The following is a 20,956-nucleotide window of genomic DNA, read 5'->3' on the forward strand; positions in this document are numbered from 1 at the left end:
GATTCTATTCGCTTTCATCACTATTCAGTTAGAATTCAAATCGGAGTTCCAATACACTATCTGGATTCGATTCGCTAGCAAAGCTGCATTATTCGTATTCAACTGGGTTTCGAAAATACTAATCTCACAACCCAACTAAAATCGAATAAAAATGACTGAAGGATGCAAAGCTAGGTCCCTGAGAGGACTGAAAGTTTGTTTACTTGGAATGAATGATGCAACGCCTAACTTAACCCACTGTCAACAATTCTGCGCAATACGTACATTCTTTTGCTGCAAACACTGGAGCGAGGCGCAGCGTCAGCACGGCTCAGTACATTATAACGTCTGCGTGAAATATTGCTTGTTTGTTTACATCTGTATGGTATTTATTTTTCTTTCAACAATGCGTCCCATTCTAGGAACGAATTCCTCGCTGTTTTGGCGGTCTCCCAGCCTCACTCTCGTGACCCACGCAATGCCGGCTGCCCATTTTTGCTCGCGGGTTCATGTACAGCGGTGCGGGGCTCGACCTTCGCCGTAGAGTCAGGAGCTCTACGGGGCGAAATTCAATTCCGACGGTCCAGCGGCTCAGGCGTTCTCCTGTACAGCAGAAGCAGGCCGGATTTGCATACATTTTAATTCGATGCGCGGCCTGCTTCACTTTGTCTACCGCCGGATGCTTCTAGTTTCTTCCTTTTTTTTTTCTAAGCCGATTTAGCGTGATCCAGACGGCGCGCAAATTTGTGCGTATGTTATTGGGACGCGGCGGCGGGACAGACGCCTGCGCATGCGGGGTCTCGGGGAATCCAATTTCGAGCACGAAGACAGCGCGGGACCAACTTCCCTATGCGTTATTCAACGTCGTAGAATGTAATCTTGTAGAAGACGAATAAGAACGAAAGAAGGAACTGGAAAACGATGCCCCCCCTTCCTGTGATGTTTCTCCGTTCTACCTTTGCGGCGCTTTATTTATAATTTATGCCCGTCGGCGTGCGAGTTCAAGAATATATGGGCCACTAAATTTTTAATTCCCGTCGTGGTGTTGGAGATATATGGGATGAAGCAAACATGTAGTGTGGGAAAAACAGCTTAGAGCGATGTGCGCACTGTGGAAATATATATATATATATATATATATATATATATATATATATATATATATATATATATATATATAGTGGCGAAAGGAAAAGGCATGGCCTGGCAGATGTCCTAGATGGAATCATGATTTGGAGAAAAAAGATACATAAGATTCTGCCTTGGAGCTTCGGAAATTTCAATATCGTTGCGTTTGAAACGTGCGGATCGTCTGTAGGTGCTGCAGTGCTGTAGATTTCGGTTGCTGCGTAAATTTCTTCGTATCAGATTGCAGGGTGTTTTGTGTTTGCTTTTTAGTGCGCGTGCTGTTTACCTCATCCACAGTGCGGAAAACTACTGCGTTTCGAACTGACTGGTTTATTTACAAATTTAAAAAAGTTGCAAAAGCACTCACACCGTGTATGTAATAGAAATTCACAGTACGTATCGTTACCTCATTCGCGATCGAGACAGTTCTATTACTGTTGTTCTGATGTTGCAAAACAGCAAGTTTAGTTAGTTTGTTATTCAGTCTGGATGCAAACAGCGCATGCGTCAAAGTTTAGAAGGAAGCAGGCTTGCACGCATTGTTTTCTTCTTGTTTCTATTCGTTCAGTGTGCTATTTACGCAAAGAATGTTCTCATAAAACTTACTCTCACGTCTCCTGAAGATAGCCTCGTCCAAGTAAATGCATTTGGCGCAGCCGTAATTTCGTAGCGTGCCAATATTACGGGTGATAAAAAAACGCTTAATATATACAGAAATGCGCATATAAATGTCAGAAAAGTATACAAATTACAAGCAAAATCAGTAATATGCGGACAAAGGAATATGTTTATTCTTCTATTACGGGCCAAGAGAAAAGTGAGTAATGGGTAGAGAAATGTACATGGAAATGTAATGGACACACTTAAAGTATAAAGGAAAGTCTATGCATAAAAGAAATTGGTAGTAACAATTTATTGTATCCAAGAATTTTGAGACAGGGGGGGTAGGGGGGGTGGGGGGGGGGGCGGGGCGTGGTAAATACAAAGTCAGGCGACGTCTTACGGCTAGGTGGGAGCTAGTGCAAAACCGGTAGCGGCACCTTTCAACGGCCCTCGCTCTGGGGGACGGGCGGTAGGAAATACAGGGAAACATATACGCGCGCAAGAGCTTCGCTTCGTGCACGAGGCCGGTCGCGGTGCGAGATACCGCATCGTCGAAGATCTCCTCGCGCATGAACGGCTTTTGGAAACCCCGAGTTTACGCCGCTCCGGAAGCTTCACGTCGACGTTGGCTTTCCGTATATACCGTAACGCTTCGCTACCGCGCATGGGTTCCCATAGAAACTTTACCCCTGATTCTGGCGAGCTAGAAGGGTAGGCACGGCGATGGTGGTGAGCAAGGAAAGGCAATAAACGAAATGCGGAGGGGAAAAAAAAAGGAAGGAGAATTTACTCTGGGGTTTCGGTGAAGGTGGTCGGGTCGGAAGGGGGTATGCGCGGGAGGAAGCTCGGAAGCTTAAACCCTCCGCGGAGCCAGTGTGCCCAAGGGATCTGCGGGGAATGAGCCGGAGATGAGCGCGGACGAGCCGGAACGCAGCCATGATAAATGGCTCATTAATTGTTCCTGTCACGAAGCGCGCAAGAGAGAGAGAGAGAGAAATTTCCTTCGCTTATAGCCCGAGGAAGATGGGGAGGAGAAGCCCTCAGCCTCGCAGGCCAGCTCCCGCGCCCCACGTTTGCCCGGGTATACGCGCAACTGGCGGCAAAAAGTTGGCGTGCGCCTTTTTGTTCTTGAGCACGTTATATGTACTCGCTCGGCGTGCGTCATGATGAGTGTTCTCGAAGCTCCCGACGAGTGAACAGAGGTTTGGGGTGGGGGGGGGGGGGGGGGATTTCATTTGTCGGCGGCGGGTCTAGCATCCTTCCCCCTTCTCCTCTACGATTTCCCTCCCCATCTCCCTTATTTATTCCCATCGCGCCTTTCCTCGAAGTGTATACCGCATCGCATCCCGAGCGACGCCAGCCTGTCGTCGCGATAACGGATGTAGCGAGCGATTCACACGAACCGGCACAAGCCACGAGATACCGTCGTCTGTTTTGCGGTGCTGCATGCGCTCCCTACGCGTCTCTCCCTCCGTCCCCTGTACGCTCCCTAGCAGTAATTAAAGGGGTGAGCTCCTCGCTCGTTTCGCGGCCGGCTCAATTCTCTTCGGGAAACGAGGCGCTGATGAAGCAGCGTACGGCGCCTGCTGGTTGGAACAAACGGGCGAGGCTCCTTTTGGTGTGCCACAGTGGTTCATAACCCGCCACCGGTTCATCATCCCCAAGTGCAAAGGTTCGTTTACTATTTCTGGTGTTTATTTATTACGACACCACTGAGTCTTTTTGGTTTGTATCCAGTAGAAATAAAGGATGACTTCATTTCCTGAGCTTATGTCTTCATTTCATATATTTACCTTTCTGATTGTATGATGTGTTCTATGATGTATTATATGATGTATATCCTCCGATTAAGCTTGCGTCAGAAACGGGTGGAACCGTGAAGTGCATGAAATAGCACATGATCCTCCTTCGCACACTCAAAACAAAAATTCAATGCACCAAAGAAGCCTCGCCCTCTTGTAGTCATGCTACTAGTGCCATGTAATAGAAATGAGATTATGATGAACGGCTGTGGACTTTGGGGAACTTCTAGCGCACAGCTTCTATAAAGGTGCGCAGACTGGTTGCCCGTCATCGCTCACAGGGGCCTATTGTGCGCGTGCGCGGCCATTCGACGGGAGTCGACAGGAAATAACGAATACCATCGCTCACTCGAGCATCATCAGTCATCCCAATCACCGCCAATGTCCACTCAACAGCACCCACGTGACACGTCTGCCTCCTCGCCTCTCATATTTTTTTTGTTCCACGCTGCACTTTTTCGCTCATGAAAGTACTTCACCCGTCATTGCTGTTAATACTGAACTCTGTCCAAAACAAGCCCGGCTTTCGTAATTTCGCTCAGCGGCTATAGCACGGCCCCGATCGTACCACCGCAAGGCCAAACTGTGGAGCAATCAACGCATCCTCCTCCTCTTGGCACCAGCGCTCAACCACTATACCCGAAGCGGGCCACAAGCCACGCTCGCAGGCAGCGCATCAAACATGCCAGCTATGAAAGCCGTGCTAGAGCGCAGGCCCTGTCATGGGCATATCAGGGCGCACTCATCCCTTACGTGCGTTCTAAGCCTCCTCCAACGGCTTCAAAGAACAGCTCGCGCGAACTCCGCAGGCAAGCGAACAAGAGGTGCGGAACTGTTGGCTCGCTGATCTTTTTTTTGTCGCTTTTTTTCTGTTCACTATTCGAGAAGAAATCAGTGGTGGTGCCTGGCGGTACGTGGTGAGGAAGAAGGGATAAGAGGTTGAGAAAGGCTAGATGGGAAAACCCCTCATTGGGGAAGCGGCCTATTCGGCGCCTTTCTTCCACTCGTGAGGTGGTAATAATAAGCTGCGCTCCCTCACCGAGCGTAGAAGAATGGCCATCTCATTCGGGAGGCTGGAGAAAGGAAAGAGTAGAAAAACGAACCATCCATCTAGGTCGTCATCCGTCATCCGTGCCTGGGATTCGAGCGAACGCCCCATTGGCACGCCCCTACGAAATAAGGCTTCCCGCGAGCGGGCAGCCAAAGCGTAAAAATGCGCAAATTCCTTGAGATATCTTTTTCTTAGGCTTTTCGGCGTTCGTTTTTTGTTTTTATACATCGATGGCGCTGCCCTGCTTTGGTTATGGACCACCCATGTGCTCATCGCTGATGGTTGCTCAGTTCTGGTAGATTAGAAAGGAACAGCGCTGCACCCTTATCTGATCTTCACACTTTTTTTTTTCTTGTTTTTGCCTTCTTATTGCTTTTGTTTTTTTTTTCTTCGCCGCGCGAATAACGTTGTGCGTAATGCCAGGGAATGAGTTCTCTTTGTGTGCGCACAAGGTGGTCAGCGAAAGGTGAAATCTCTCTTCCAGAGAGGAAATGGGCGGTCGTGAAAGGAAAATATCAGCAAACGATAATGAATATTGATACGTGGGATCCAACGCTGATGCTCGCTAGCGTCATATTTTACCTGACCGGCACCGCGAGAGTGTGGTTCGAAACCCACGAAGATGACTTGACATCATGGGACATCTGTAAGCAGAAGCTCCGCGACCTCTTCGGAAAACCCATCGGCCGCCAACTCGCCGCCAAGAAGGCACTCGCGTCACGCGCCCAAACTTCCTCCGAGCCATACATAGCCTACATACAAGACGTCCTCGCCTTGTGCCGTAAAGTTGATAAAGACATGTCCGAGGCAGATCGCGTTGGCCACATACTGAAAGGCATTGCCGATCGATGCCTTTAATCTGCTTCTATGCAAAGACTGTTCCACGATCGCTTCTGTTCTTGAGGTGTGCCGGCGTTTCGAGCAAGCCAAACACCGGCTCATTTCTCACCGTTTTGATCGGCTGCCGAACACTGCTGCAAGCTCCTCCTGTGAAGATCTGCCAACATTGCGGCAGCCTTCCGACCCGGCTAACTTAACCCGTATCTTGCGCCGCGAACTGGAGGCGATGACGCCCGCTGTTTCTTCCTTGCCACTGCCGGACAACACCTTGGCCCTCATCCAAGCCGTCGTTCGCCAGGAGGTTGCGAACATGGCCGTCCCTTCTTCTCGCGTCGTGGACAACGCTCATGCCAGCCCGGACCCTCCAGTGATCGCAGCTGCCACTTACAGTCGCAGCTTCTCGCCTCGGTACCGATATCGCAATCCTGCTGAATGGCGTACCTCTGATGACAGGCCGGTCTGTTTTACCTGCTCTCGCGTCGGACACATCTCCCGTCCCTGCCGCAGCCGTTGGTCCCCGCCACCTCGCCCCTACTCCTTCGTCGACCGCCGCAACGACTACGGCCCGCGCCGCTTCACACCACGTCCCGATCCGCTCCGTGACGAGCCCTCTCCGCATGCTCGTGGGTCCAGCCGCTCACCTTCCCCATTAGGCCGCCGCTCCCGTTCTCCTACCACACGCCGCAGCCCTTCTCCTTTGACCTCCCGCCGCTTCTCGGAAAACTAGCCGATGCAGCCCCCGGAGGTGACGCTGCATCACTGACCCGGCCTGAAAATCCTCTCTTAACCCGCACCTCCACCAAATGATACGTGGCGGCTAGAAGCAGCAGTAGAAACAGCAGAGGTAACCTGCTACGCAAGGGACCGACGGCTTGGAGTAGTCTCTCAGCACACAAGCGCGCACCTCAGCGTCGTCTTCGTTACAAACCACTTCGTCGTCCTCCCAGCGCCCGTAGCAATATTGTGTGAAAAACGGATCTTGAGACTCCGACGGCTCTCGGCGCTGGCTCATTAAGTGAGTGCAATACTGACGTTATGATTCAGGTAAGCTATGCAGCAACATTTCGCGAAAGCAAGGACGTTAACACGGTGTTTTTCTTTACAACAATTAAGAAGGTTAAAGTGCGCTACGCCCGTCGCTGTATGGAATCTGTTTTCATGTTATCCACGGCTCAAGTACAGTTTTGTCCTATTCTATTGTGTAATGAGCAGCGCATGTCGTTTCAGGTTTTCAACAAGTACGAGTGGTTGGGGAAATAGAAGTGTACTACGGCGTGTCGGATATGCAGAACCCGATGAGCATTAATTCCCTACAGACACTCACAGGTATCTTATCGCATTGCCATGTCCTGATCTCTCTCCTAATGACGCATTCAGTACTCCCTCACCTGCTTACCGCCGGCAGGTGGACAAGTGGTTCAAAAGAAATAAATTTGTTTGTATGTTCCGTGCACACGGCTGCCAAGAACTCAAGGATGAAGCGTTCCCGGTGAAGTGTTTTCCCGGGGTGTCTGTTCTGGTCGGTGCACAGCGCCAGTGCCTTATCCCTATTAACAATGGACCTGCTGAGCCGAAGTGTTTGAAAATATTTCAGCGCGGTGACTAGCCCAACGTACGGAACGAGGTTGAGAATCCGTGTTTTTCACACGGTTACTCTGCGTATGCGCGCCTCTCCTCCTCCAGTTCGACTGGTTGAAAACAAACAGCTAGCTCCTACTGCGCATGCGCGCTTTATGTTAACGACAGGAGTATGCGACAGGTGGCGGCAGCTGTCAAGCGCACAGCTGCCACTTTGCAGTCACATTTTGCGCCTCTTGGAACCAGATTGCGCCTGCGTCTCCCACGCGTGTTTGTTTTCAACCGACAGCAGGTCTACGAATTTTCGCCACTCCCCGCAGGGAGCCACATCTTGTGAAAAAGGCGGATTGCCTGTGGCCTTGCAGGAATCATGAGGTGGCCAACAAAGCCCAATGCAAGACTTTCGAGCACACTCCTGGCTGAGCTCAATAGGTCCCTGACCGTCGCAACCTTGATGAAGGCGAAACGCTTCACCGTGCCAACACAAGCGAAAAAGGCCGCCGCGGTGGCTCAGTGGTTATGGCGCTCGGCTGCTGACCCGAAAGACGCGGGTTCGACCCCAGCCGCGGCGGTCGAATTTCGATGGAGGCGAAATGCTAGAGACCCGTGTACTGTGCGATGTCAGTTCGCGTTAAAGAGCACCAGGTGGTCGAATTTTCCGGAGCCCTTCACTACGGCGTCTTTCATAGCCTGAGCCGGTTTTGGACGTTAAACCCCTATGAACCATAAAACCATGAAACAAGCCAAAGGGAGTCGCGTACGTCTCCTACACTCTGTTTGTCTTAACCCGCGCTTTATTTTCGAAGTTACACAGTGATCTTGTTCATAAAGGCCCAAATGCATGAAACAGCTCGCACTTGGGGACGTTTTTCTCCGAAATGAGACATATCTACTTTGACAGAAACTAAGAAAAACGCAGAACTTTTTTATTCGCAGGCACACATTCGACGCTGTTTCGTGGTATGCTTTAATACGCTAGTTATAAGCCCATTTAATTTTGATGTCTTCTCAAAGGAGAGGTTCCTGGATTTGGATTCTTGCGAAAAAGAAAGCTGCTCACTTGACTGTGATTTGTGATTGCGTGGCACTGGCCAGCGCACGGGTTGGTCCAACCAATCACAAGCCTTTCACGCAGGCTCACAGCTGCCGATTGGCTGATTCCAGCGCTAGCTTCAACAAACGGCATATTTTTGTGCGCCAGTCCTGAGGGGTCGTCGCTCGACGAGCAGAACAAGCACTCCACGCTTTAGCGTATTGTGCGCGGTATCGACCGACTCGAACGCGTGGTTCTGGGCCAGCCGCAGTTGCGCTCGGCAGGGAACCGCGAACGGCAACGGCCGCAGAAAAGGTGCCGACTAGCGCGCACGCTTCGCCGGCGCACTGTGGAAATGGAACCGCGCTACGCTCGGCGTACACGTCAGCGCGCCTAGCGTGAGCCCTTAGCGAAAGGGTGCTGCGTAGTGTCGGCGCTGAATGCGCTCGTGCTGACAGCTTTTTGAAATTGGCGGTTAGTGGCAACGTTCCAGCCTCCCGATAGGTCGTCCCTGCTCTTCCTGCATTTCTTTTACCGCGTGTGCTAAGTTTCATAGTTTCTTGATTATTATAATGATACACTCAAAGAGCTGCGCCCTCGCTTTGGTTACTGGGTGTGTCGTGCATCGACGCCAATAGATTAGCATAGCATACGTGAAATCAGGATTGGGATCGATCTTGCTAATGACTGCCTTTTCTATCGTGTTGAACGGGTTATGTAATATATCTTTCTGCAATATTTGGAAAATACAAGTCTATCATGTTGAAACCCTGACTGACAGCATGATACATCGATACAATAAAATTGCGGTTTATGCTAATTAATGGATAGATAAAACAGCAGTATAAATTCTTGTGCTGACTATATATCTCACTATGGCAAAAATGGCTTAGAAATGTTCACTTTAAGTCGTCGGTACCTTCTTTTTATGAAATACGAGCGCTCTAAGTGGCTCGATATTATGACTAAGAGTTTTATTTCCTTCTCAAATGCAAAAAATCTGAAATCCTAACAATGTCACCGAGTGCAGCCTGAAGGCAAGCATAAAATAAACTTTCCATTTTAATCCTTCTCCTATTCGCGCTCTGTCGTTTGACCAAGCGTCAACATATGCGCCCTTGTTATCACCGAGAGCAGGCAGCCGTGGCAGCGGACAATAAGAACCAAGTAGAATTGAAGGAAAGTAATTGTTATATTGTGTTGACGCAGAGCTGTGGTAAGAACATACCAAAGAGCGACGCGCATTCGTCCTTTGAGAAAAGCCCTGGGTGAAAAAGCAACCTTCCCCGCAGAGCCCCCCGTCTTTTCTTCTCCGGCGTTCGAACTCGTTAACGCTGCCGAACGAGGCGTGAATGCGGCCTCGTTAAGGGAGACACACAGACAACGGCTCCCCCCGGCGCATTCCACGCGCGTGCGTCACTAGTCCCTCTTTCCGGTGCTCCCGCTGACGGCATCTTTTGTTGTGTATCGACAAGTGCACGCGTCAAGCTGTCGCCCGCCGCGCCTGTGCAGCCAACACTGGGCTTGCGATGCCTTTTTACGAGGTGCAGCTGCGGGTGAAATGCCGCACTATGCACTTGCGACGATAGTCTTCAAAATGGGGTTACTGCGCTAGAAAACACGGACTACTGGAGCAGAAGTGGATCCCATTTCAGGATGAACATCCAACTTGCCCAGCTTGTTGCTCCGCTACTGACTACGATGTTGGAAAGAAGAGAGTGAACGTTGGTTTCGTTCCCCATGCTTTTGAGAACGACTGAACGTACTCGTTTTTTTTTTCTCCTTTATCGCGCCATCATGCCAATGTGAACGATTTAAAATTCGTGCGTGCGTGCGTGCGTGCGCGCGTGCGTCGGTGCGCGGGTGCGCGGTGGGCGGGTGCGCGGGGAGGGGACAGTTCTGTTCCTGCAGCCTAAGTGGAAATAAAGGGCTTTTTGCTTTTATTGCTTTTTTACCAGCAACAAAAAAAAAACGTATTGCTTGTAGGCACTTTTATGTTTCATATACATATTAAGACGTGGGGCTCCGCATATCACTGAGTAGAGAGAGCAGGGAAGATGACATTTTCGAATACACAAAATGAACAAGGAGCGGAAGGGAAGCCTCAGCCCGCGAGCCAACATTTAGACTACAGGACTTGTTTCCTTCAGAAACCTGAATGTGTTAAAAATGCACTAAGGCACACATTTTAAGGGATAAAATACTTTTAGCTTCCATTCTCGACAATTTCCGTCGAACGTCGTCTCGAAATTACGGCGAAGTTGCACCCGACCCCATAGTTGGAACTAATGTCGTAACCGCATAAGTCGTTGACATCATCATTGTCATCGTCGTCGTTGTCACCATTGGTCACGCCATGTCTGGTACACTCTTTCTGCATGTGAACGCGTTTGACGGATCTGCTGCCGCCGTCCGGTGGGGCTGAATTATCCTAGAGCCGGAAAGCATCGTTTCGGCCTGAAACGCTTCGCGGGTTTAAAGATGCCGCATGAAAACATTCAACAGTACGAAGCGGCAGCCTTATGAAGCCGCACGCAAAGGCGAAAAGGTGTCTGAAAGCCTGTAAATAGGCGTATATTGCCGGTACAAGACCGATACACAGTCTTTCCCTGTCTTTCACAGCGTAGGTAGACAGGCTAGAAATTATTTTTAGATTCTCTGACCTCGCATGCTTTAGTTGTATGTCGCATCTGTAAATACCAAAGAACGATAAAGAAGTCTGGCCAGGTATAACAAGTGTGCAGCTTAACTATACATACACTAGATATAATTAGGCGAAATTACATCGCTGCTTTTTGTTTCTTCGCAGCCGGTTGAGCTGACCGGAGTACAGCCTCGGGTGGGACCTCAGTCTGGCGGCACTCGCCTCTACTTGAACGGGACCAACCTCAACGTTGGTAGTCACGTGAGCGTCTACCTGGACGACATCGTGTGCCACGTAGAAAGGTGAGAGCTGCTGTGAAATCTCCTAAGGCTAATCCCGGCTGAACTATACTGAAAAAAAAAACAAATCGCTGCGAATTCTTCAGTGGAAAGTCTTGATGTGTCATTTTCTTAGCCTAAATACTTTAAGCGCTCATCGGAAATGAATTTTTACGCGAGAGCAGCGTGTCGAGCCAGAACAATTTTACACTACAATACAAAGCCCCAACACATGAATAGGTGGCGGTCGCACCAATACGACTGCCGGGTTGGCAAGAAATGAAAAGATCCACGCCACGCGTCAATATTAAGAAATCTGGCGTCAGCTCAACGCTCCGTTTCTGTATGCAATGCACTTTATTCTTAAATAAGAGTTAGTGGTTGACCAATAAGAGTTAATGGTCAATCGATGAGAGTTAATGGTTGATCGATGAGTGTCACGGTTGACTGGTAAGTATAGCAGGAATAGGGCGGGCTCTTAGGCATGCGATAGTGGAGACTAGCTTTGTTTTATTATCGGCCACAGCGACGGCCTATAGACATAGAGCATCCGCCTCGTATGCGGGCCGTGCTTGGTTTCGTAGCGCTTGATCCAAGATAGCACATTACCTTTTCTAAACGTTCCAACCCTGAGAAAACCGAGCAAATAAGAGCGGGTACTTCTGCCCCTCAGATAATCAGTGTGCATCCGGTGATGGTACTGGAGCCTATAGTACCTCCACAGGAATTGAAAGAGAGTAAGCTGACCTATAGCGCATTCCCTTTTTCACTCCCATAGAGGCATATTCGTGTTTAGAGTGCAGCATGCGAGTCCGATGCTTTGCTATTCGACCAGTGGTACGGTGCACAAATTGTTGTGCGAGATGCTGACGCGTACCGGGGAGTAGTCGCTACATTTACCGTTTTGTGTTTACATCAAGATTTCCACTAAGATACGAAAACCAGCACGTTCTTCTTTCCTTGGGGGTCGTTTTTGAGGGCATCGACTGACATTTTTGCTTTCGCCGAATTGCGTGAAAAGCAAGTCCTGTCAAGTCGGCGGCACAGGGTCCTGGTCTTTAGGCCGGAGCTAGTTCTACGTATCTCAGGTGTCCAGAATTCGACAGCCTTCGATATATCAGCTGACCTGCAAGAAATAACTAGGCAGTGGTATGGCTAAAATCTAACCATCATGAAATGGCATTCTCAACGAATCCGCGATTGCTCCCCGTTTTCCTCAATCTTTGCATTAGATTTGGGAAATATAGGCGGATTTGCGGTGTTTCGCTGGAGCCTGCCGAGAAACGCGCGCGCTTACCGCTATTGCCAACCAAGACCTACCTGCACTTGACCACATAGGCGAAGCACTGCGGGCCGCGCTTTTATGGGAAAGTGCGTTTATAGCTTCAGCACCATCACGAAGATAGTCAATAAAGGAGGAGAACAGTGAAAACACGTTATAAAAAAAAAACAGAACAAGAAATAAGCGGAATTCAACGGGACAGGTCGGTCAATTTCGTTAAAAGGTTCTTTGCTTCGCGCTCGATGACAAGTCTAGTCACGTAGCGTCGAGAATCAACAGATGACGGAATGAAGGAGTCCGGAGCCGCGGTGGAAGCCGCGCAGAGGAGTGCCGGTGCTTTGGAATCAAAATGTAGAAAAAAGAAATAAAGAGAAGGAACCGGGCAAAGTTGGGAGGACATTCGGGGGACCTTCCATTTGCCCAGAGGTGCGCCGCTCCAAGATTTGATTACGGCCGCACAGTGGACGGAAAATGTCCCGCCGTGAGTTTGCTCTCGGCCAGGGGAGGGCTAGCCATCTTCCTCCACCGTCCGACCACTCCGACCCAGGTACATCTACATCGACCTGCACTTTGCTGACGAAGCGTTGACGCTCAAAAATACGCTCTTACGCGCTCTCTGCGCTTCTGTTGTCTCGCTTAGAAAGACGTGCAAAGAAAATGAGGCAGCTTCCGCGTGCGATGAAACAAAGGATGAAGGTATAATAGCGCTTGAAATTAATCTAATCTTGCTAGAGACGGCGGCGTGCAAAGAAAGATGTTAAATTAGTCTATCTTACTTTAGGCTACTTACATATGATGTAGAGGTATCAACTGAGTTGTAGTAGTGAGATAGATAGAGAGGTTTATTTTCAAAGATTCGGAGAGAGCTTTGTCTCGGTTATATTTCTGCGGGCTGATAGTCATATCCCGGGGAACTAAGTACTAGCGATAAATTTCTTTTTAACGGTCGTAGGTTCAAAGTTTCAAAGTTTATTTCCCATCTAACACTACAGATAATAAATTGTGTCTTTCAATGAGCCAATATCGTGTCGTGCACATCGTTGTTGAGGCCACAACGAGCGTGCAAACAATGCTGCGAGGAAGCTCATGTGCTGAAATTCTAGAAACTAGCTTATAGATTTAAATAGTTTCTGCTTAAGCGACGACTTCTTAGTTTGAATTGTGGAGTCAGGCTTGGCGCGGTCGATTGTTTTTGATCAAGCACTACGCAGAAGCGTTTGGATGTCGTTCCAGAAAGTGGCGGCATGATGTTGGCTTCTTTGCAACGCATGGGAGCCCTCCATCAGTTCTTGAAGGTTCGTGAATGGCTTGCATACATCTGCTTTGCGGCCATGCGCAGCAGGGGTCAGCGCAGTAGCTCAGTGTTTATGGTGCTCGGCTCGGCTGCTGACCCGAAAGACACGGGTTCGATCCGTCACGTGGCGGTTGGACTTCGACGGGGGCGAAATTCTAGAGGCCCTTACTGTGCGATGTCTGTGCACGTTAAATAATCCCAGGTGGTCGAAATTCTCCGGAGCCCTCCACTACGGCGTCTCTGATAGCCTGAGTCTCTTTGAGATGTTAAACTCGATAAATCAACCGTAAAACCACTCAAGCGTAGAAAACTTTTCCATCGGCCTGCAGTTTGACTTTCTAAGCTCCACTTTGTAGAGTGAATCTTTGGTCCGTGACCAAGTCAAAAGCGTTAGTTGACGTTTCGGAGCCTATACAGGTTCCTTTTTCACAACAAGGAACCCGCACTGGTTCCTACTAACGGGTCGACTAACATCTTTGACATGGTCAGTGACCCCAAGATTCATTCTACTATGCCACTACCTGACCAGACAGCATTCTATCAAACCCTGGATTAAGCTCTACTTTACGATTCCACAAAATAATTTTTGTTCAAACTATGCAATAGAAAACAAAATTGTATTTCAGCTGCCGATATCACTAATTAATTGCTGTTTGTCATTACGGAGCGCACCTCGCCCCCAAATTTAATAAACATCACTGTTGCAAAGTGCTTCAGAGTTTTCCTTGCATATTTTGCGCAGTATTGTGAATTTGCATAACGCTCGTATTCTTTTAACGACGGCGCTGAACTTACCGGTGTGCAACATGGACTGACGGGAGTATGCTGTACTTTTCTGATCGCAGGTCTCTCGCTAGCAGCAGTCAGATCAGCTGCCGGACATCTAGGTCTCCGTATCCGTCGTACCAAGTCTCCCAGCTCATTTTGCGCATCGACGGCGCCAACCTGACTCTGAACAATCCTTTCTTCTACACCGAGGATCCCTCCTTACACAAGATTCAGCCACTGAAAAGCTTCCTCAGGTGCGCATTTCGCGACAGTAATTCTGAATACAAGCTACTCAGATTTTTCGCGTTCACCTTCTTATCCCTTGCTGGGCCCTGACACTGTGATTCTGCATCATTCAAAGGATTAAGGATACCTTATGCCTGATAAGGGCCATTGCCAAAATACATTGACTTATATTATGTTTTCCTTGACTTCTGTACCACTCCCACAAGCCCATAGGTCTTGCTGAAAACCCGTTTTCACAGATACTCGGGTTCCTTCAGTAAACAGCTAAATTGCCACATCTCTGTTCATACAGCACTTAGCACCGCCAAACTGTACCTGATGATATGAAGTGTTTCGAAATCTTATCGCTTTTTATCTGTTATTCAGTAAATAACAGCCACAGCGCAAAACTTTCGTCGAGCAATTATGAAGCGAAACGTCTGGAGATGTATTCCACATGACACTGAGTTCTTAACTCCTTGAACACATCCGTAGATTATTAATCTTGAATAATGATAACTGATTGTAACTTATGTATGCTGCGAAACTGAAGAAATGAGCATATTTTTCATCTTTGAAAAGCAGTGATATTAAACGGCGCGTCCATGAGGCCGAAATTCGTATAAATTGCGTTCAGTTAAAATAATTCTTAAGGCTCAATTCACCTGAAACAATGATTTTGAACATGCAGTAATGCATTCTTGCTTATGTCAAAGATTGCTACTACGAGAGCATGGTGGATGATTGCCTTACTTTTCATGTAACGATATCTTTCAGTGGAGGCAGGCATATCCACATCTACGGAACCAATCTGACATCGATCCAGCAACCTCGAATGGCAGTTTTCAACAGGTTTCGGCAAATTAACGAAACGGTGAGTTGGTTCTTTGACACACGCTGACTGTAAAATTAAAAGCAGGCGAAATTTCCTCTGTGTCAGTTTCGCATATAGACCGAAGTAAAGTAATTTTTGTACGTTTTCTGAAGTGTGACGATTTTTTCTCGAAAGAACATGACTAGCAGTATGCAGGTTTGGTCATAATGACCAGCATATTGTTTTGTTACTTGTAAGCACATATAACTCGAAGGCGAAATCGCAGGCCTTCTTCTTTAGGCAGTTAGTGCCACTTGTGGAGGTTGAAATGCGTTATCGGGACTGCTTTATGCGACCGAGGGAACATCTTTAGATTATCTGGCTTTGGCGTCTCACTCGCTGAAACGGCACTGCTTAAAACGATGCACTAGTCATGCATTAATGGAAGCCAAATAGGAAGACTTACCTACATCGGCCTCGCAGAGACAAAGTGGTCTCTGCCACGTTCCGTTTGATATATTCATTGCTATTCTAATCATCAGTGGGTGCTACATATGCTGTCGGTTTACCACAGGCATGTTTTGCTTAACAGGTCGTATGATATTTCTGCACTACTCAATGTGTGCACTGGACATTTGTATACTCTTGGCTTTACGCATTTGTATTGTTTTAAAGCCAACATCTGCGGCTATTACTTGCCCTTTTTTCCGTAATATTGAATGCTTCTTCTTGCGGTTGCTTCTTTGGAGAAGAGAACTATCGGTGCTTTTAAATTCATTTGTCATATATCTTCTTTCAATAAGCCTTCTGGGTGTGGCAGACAGTGCAGAGTTTATGCAAGGAAACACTGTCACGTAGGTTTGAGGATACCCACCACCGTATAAGGGCCACTGCTGGCCCATGGCGGTAAATAAAAGTACTTTTCCACATGCTCCGCTACAGTTTTGTTCAAACTAAAACATCTACAAACGATAACAGCGTATCATGCAGACAAAGTATGCGCTTTCCATCGTCCCTTCAAAAATATGACCGCAGGACGTATTATAGCGGGCGGAGATATGTATGTTAATCAATCAATCAATCAATCAATCAATCAATCAATCAATCAATCAATCAATCAGTCAATAAATCAATCAATCAATCAATCAATCAATCAATCAATCAATCAATCAATCAATCAATCAATTTTTATCCTCGCATACAAAGCACAGCGAAAAAGGAGACTGAAGAGTGAAAAAATCACTGAAGTTGCAAAACGTCTAAGAGCCGAATTTTAGAAGTATCATAAGGCCTGTTTACATGAACTCGATGGAGTCGAGTCGAGTTTGCTCGTTGGGCAAAACCAGTTGTCGGGTTGACGTAAACGCTGTCGGGTCGAGTAAAATAAGCGGCAGAGCGAGTCGAGTTAACTCGCCTGCAGGGGTAGGTTAACTCGCTTGACCAGCCTTTCTAAAAGCGTCGAGTCTAATAGTCGGGTTAGAGAAAGGGGAAAGGATAAATGCGAACCTGTTTTTCGCTTGCGCCGTCGCGCCTGCGAGACAGCGGTGTCGTGCCGCCATGGGTTTCGTAATCTTGGAGGCTGCCATTGCCCTTTCCTGCTGCATTGTTCGACACTTCGTGTCACTTCAGCTGAACCGGTCTCAACTCGCTAAAATCGAATTGATGTAAAACGCAGTCGTCGAATTGGGCTTACCTTACTTAACGCGATCCCTTGACTCGACCCGCCGCTGTCGGGTTCTTGTAAACGAGGCTATAGAGGGCCAGAATTGCATAAGACGATACCACTCTAAACGAGCTAGCTCGTCATAATCTAGCGGTCGATACGGGAGCTGCCGGTCGGCGACTGCGGCTCTGAAAAAAATATTACACCGTCAAGTCATATTGGGCCCATTTATTTTTATTTCTACGCACAACGGTCCAAGTGTACACTTCCTTGAAAGCACCCCTCTCCTCGGGGGCTCTAAACACCCTAAATTTATTTCATGAAGGTGAGATCTCTTAAAATTCTTTCTTGGCGTTGCAGTCGTGTCATGTGTTGAACGCATCGGTCATGGTCTGTCCTTCACCTGCCGTGCTTCTCCGAAATCCGGAGAGGGAGAGCACCTTCGACGACGAGGCCGAGCAGGGAGACAGCGCTGACGTAGTTGCACACGCCGTGGCCAGGGGGCAGCACCAGAGGAACACCGCGGCAAAGATCGAGCCCGATGATGACCAACTGGACGCCATGCGACTTCGCATCGGCTTCATCATGGATGATGTGCGGTCGGTGCAGGAGCTGAACAAGTTCTACCCGGACGTGGCTTGCGACATCACCTACGTTTCCGACCCACGCTTCTTCCCCTTCGACAACGACGGCGTCAAGCTCTACAAGGGAGAGCCACTTGTCATCGAGGTTCGTTGGGACGTAACATTATGCATAAGTGCAGTCATATTCGAGCCTCTAAACACCTTTGGAGCTGATTTATATGCTATTGCAAACAGTCATTACTTTTCAACAATACATGTATTAGGCATTTTGTAATTAATTATTTACTGCGCCCTTATAGTTTACTGCTGCGGCTGTTTCGTATTGCAACCCCTGTGATGATTATTTTTAAATCTTATGTGGTCTATACCACATGACCGCTCCCGAAAAGCCCGCCGTATTAGCCAGGTTTTGTTTCTGAGCTCTGCTTAAAAATACGGCCCCATCGTTTCAAGTAAGTTTTTCAAAGTACACAGTATACGTCGCCTGGAATCGTTTCCTGCATTCATAACATGATCTATATAGATAAAACAGTTGTAAGTTTGGCAAGCATGCAGCAAATGGCAGGCGGTGCAAGGTACTTCGATGCTTCGTTGGGTGGAAGTCTGCACGGGGCGTCATATTCAGCACACTTCAAGACAGCTGTAAAACAAGCGCAGTACTTTTGCAACGTACCACATAGTGCGCGTCCCCTCTGCGAGTGATTTACGCGGCTTCTTCCGCTCCGGTGAATAAATAATCTCTCTGTCGCAGATAACGGACATGTACTTCTCTTTCTTGCGTTTGTACGAAGAGATGCAGTGCTGACGATAATTAGATAAACTATTTCCCTGCAGGTATTGTTTCAGACAGAAGACACTGTATTTGTTCCTCACTTTTGTTCCAGACACACACGCACGCACAATATGTGTATACCGAGCAAAAAACGTACACCCGATGTGCATGTGTGTGAGAGAGATAGAGAAAGATTAACGTGAGGAAGATACATAACCAGTATTGCAACCAGCACACCGAAAAGTCATACCTTGTTTCTTGTTTTCGTTCAGGGCGAGAGCCTGCGCCTGGCCACTACCGAATCCGAAGTGAATGTCACCATCGGAACGCGACCATGCAACTTGACCTCGCTCAGCATGAGTCAGCTTGTTTGCACTCCACCAGACGTACAGCCGCCAAGCACCGACGAAATAGGTCACCGGACTGAAATGGACTTGCCTGTGGTCGTGGTAAATGGAATTTTTTTACCGTGAACTTCTTATGTCTAGTGTTGTATACTGCTGAGTCTCCTTAAAAAAAAAAAGTTCCGTTAATATATTACTTTTTAATTTGCTGTCGTTTCCATTGGTCGCAGAAATGGTCGCGCGCGATGTAGCTTCTTCAGTTGAACTGCTCACAAGAGGGAAACACTAATTATAGAAATCAGACAACTCCCATTGACACTGGTTCTGCGCTTTCAAGGGTCAACGGTCACAGCAACGCAGCAATATCTGATCTTACTTAGTGGGGAGCGCTATCACAAGTTTGTGTGGAGGTGGATGGAAAGAGTGGTAAGGGTGGTAAATGGAGTGGAGATCTTAGGGGATGCACTAATATTGAGGTTGGTTGAGCAGAGAGAAGGGCAGCAACCCTCCGCCGCTAGGTACCTAGTTTCCGCAAAGGATTCACGGGTCGTGCGGAAATCTTGTAGACGACGTGCCGCATTCCAGCGCATACCGTGCCGCATGAATCCCACTGATGGTCTGTGTATTTTGTCCTCCTTTCGGACAGGTCCGAGTCGGTAACAACCTACGCTATGAAGTGGGCTACCTGCGTTACGAAGTAGCGAAGATCTACGAGTTTCCTCCGGAAACCGTGGGAGCCATAGCCGCAGGCGGAACAGTGCTGATGCTTCTCAGCCTTGTGACGCTGGCTATCCTCAAGCACAAGAACTCGCAGGCAGAGAGGGAGTACAAGCGAATTCAGCTTCAAATGGACACGCTGGAGAACAGTGTGCGATCGGAGTGCAAGCAAGGTAAGATTCGCAACACAAGTATTTTATCAATACACTTGAGAAGCGTTGAACCGCATATGAAGGATTATACACCATTTATAGTAGCGACGTATAATTTTGTTGGCTGCAGTATTTCTCTTTACAATGTTGCTGAAGTAATTAATATTATACATGGAAAAACGCGCTACAAGTGAACAGTACCTATCGATAATAATAAGGGAGTAGTTACTCATTGACGTCCACCCGAGCGCAGCCATACGACTGCAAAGGAAAACTATACACCTTCCTCAGAAACTTCGTAGTTAAAGAAAAATCCTGGTCCGGGGTTCGAACCCGGGACTACCGCTTCACCACCGGAGCAGTCGCTCTACCAACTGAGCTAACCGGGACGGCAAGTTTGTGGTAGGGCGAGGACGAATTGATCCCTAACTCGAAGTGGAAACCACCATTTGAACATCATTGTTCCCACTCTGAGTTATTGATCAATTCGCCATCACCCTACCATAAGCTTGCCGTCCCGGTTAGCTCAGTTGGTAGAGCGACTGCTCCGGTGAAGCGGTAGTCCTGGGTTCGAACCCCGGACCAGGAAAAATTTTTCTTTAACTACGAGGTTTCTGAGGAAGCTGTATAGCTTTCCTTTTTAGCCGTATAACTACGCTCGGGTGGACGTCAATGAGTAATTACTCCCTTATTACAAATCTACTCCACCTTGGGGAGTTCCCCTAAATCATTTGACCAGTACCTATCGATACGCTTTACACTTCATTAAAGCAGTGGCGGAAAAACATCAGGCCTACTTTTCAGTGTCTTTATTTGGAGCGATGCTCTAAGATAGACTCCAGGTTTGTGGGTGCACCACGGTTGAAAACTTGTGGTCCACTAGAAGTGTATGGGCATATCGAGAATTCTTCCATATTTGTATTTTGTGCAGCATTTGCCGAGCTCCAGACGGACATGACTGACCTCAACAATGACATTCAAGCTACCGGGATACCAACACTTGACCATAAAGCATACATTATGAAGGTGTTTTTCCCGGGAGTGCCAAACAGTCCCATCTTGCAGGAGGTCAAAGTGAGTTGGGAGGCAGGTTATGTCTGCTTTGACGAAAAAAAAAAGCAGTTCTGTTTTGAGAAAGGCTGCTACAATGATATTTTTTCATTTTGATTTAGTTTTTATTTCAGCAGCACTAGTCATTTATTGAGAGACGGCATGACTTCTTTATCACTATCGTTTGCCAGTTCGCGCGGTAGACGATCATGAAGTACGTGAAATAGCTACTAAGATAGCTCCATGGAACCCCTATTAATGCTTCTAAGCCGCTAGTCTAGCCAAAGAAAAGCCACAAGTCCCACCATCAGGTAGGGGCGCCCATTGTGGCTTTTTTACAGGAGGTTTGTCTTTA

At 47.9% G+C, this 20,956-nt stretch overlaps 1 protein-coding gene and 1 non-coding gene across 2 annotated transcripts in view; one reads left to right on the forward strand and one right to left on the reverse strand.

The window, feature by feature from the left end:
* LOC149358978 (plexin-B-like) overlaps positions 1-20,956 on the forward strand; it is a 174,965-nt gene that overhangs the window by 134,055 nt on the left and 19,954 nt on the right. Inside the window, exons 19-25 of the mRNA XM_089571152.1 lie at positions 10,824-10,960; positions 14,358-14,534; positions 15,283-15,379; positions 17,343-17,711; positions 18,611-18,787; positions 19,329-19,572; positions 20,483-20,625. Coding sequence (XP_089427278.1) covers positions 10,824-10,960; positions 14,358-14,534; positions 15,283-15,379; positions 17,343-17,711; positions 18,611-18,787; positions 19,329-19,572; positions 20,483-20,625 — 1,344 coding nt within the window. The remainder of the gene's footprint in view (positions 1-10,823; positions 10,961-14,357; positions 14,535-15,282; positions 15,380-17,342; positions 17,712-18,610; positions 18,788-19,328; positions 19,573-20,482; positions 20,626-20,956) is intronic.
* On the reverse strand, positions 19,864-19,940 carry TRNAP-CGG (transfer RNA proline (anticodon CGG)). The gene is given in 2 exon segments: positions 19,864-19,898; positions 19,904-19,940. It is a non-coding gene; the product is annotated as a tRNA-Pro (tRNA).

Source organism: Amblyomma mixtum, chromosome 2 (assembly GCF_055824585.1).
Source record: "Amblyomma mixtum isolate Tamu chromosome 2, ASM5582458v1, whole genome shotgun sequence".
Taxonomy (NCBI): Eukaryota; Metazoa; Arthropoda; class Arachnida; order Ixodida; family Ixodidae; genus Amblyomma; species Amblyomma mixtum.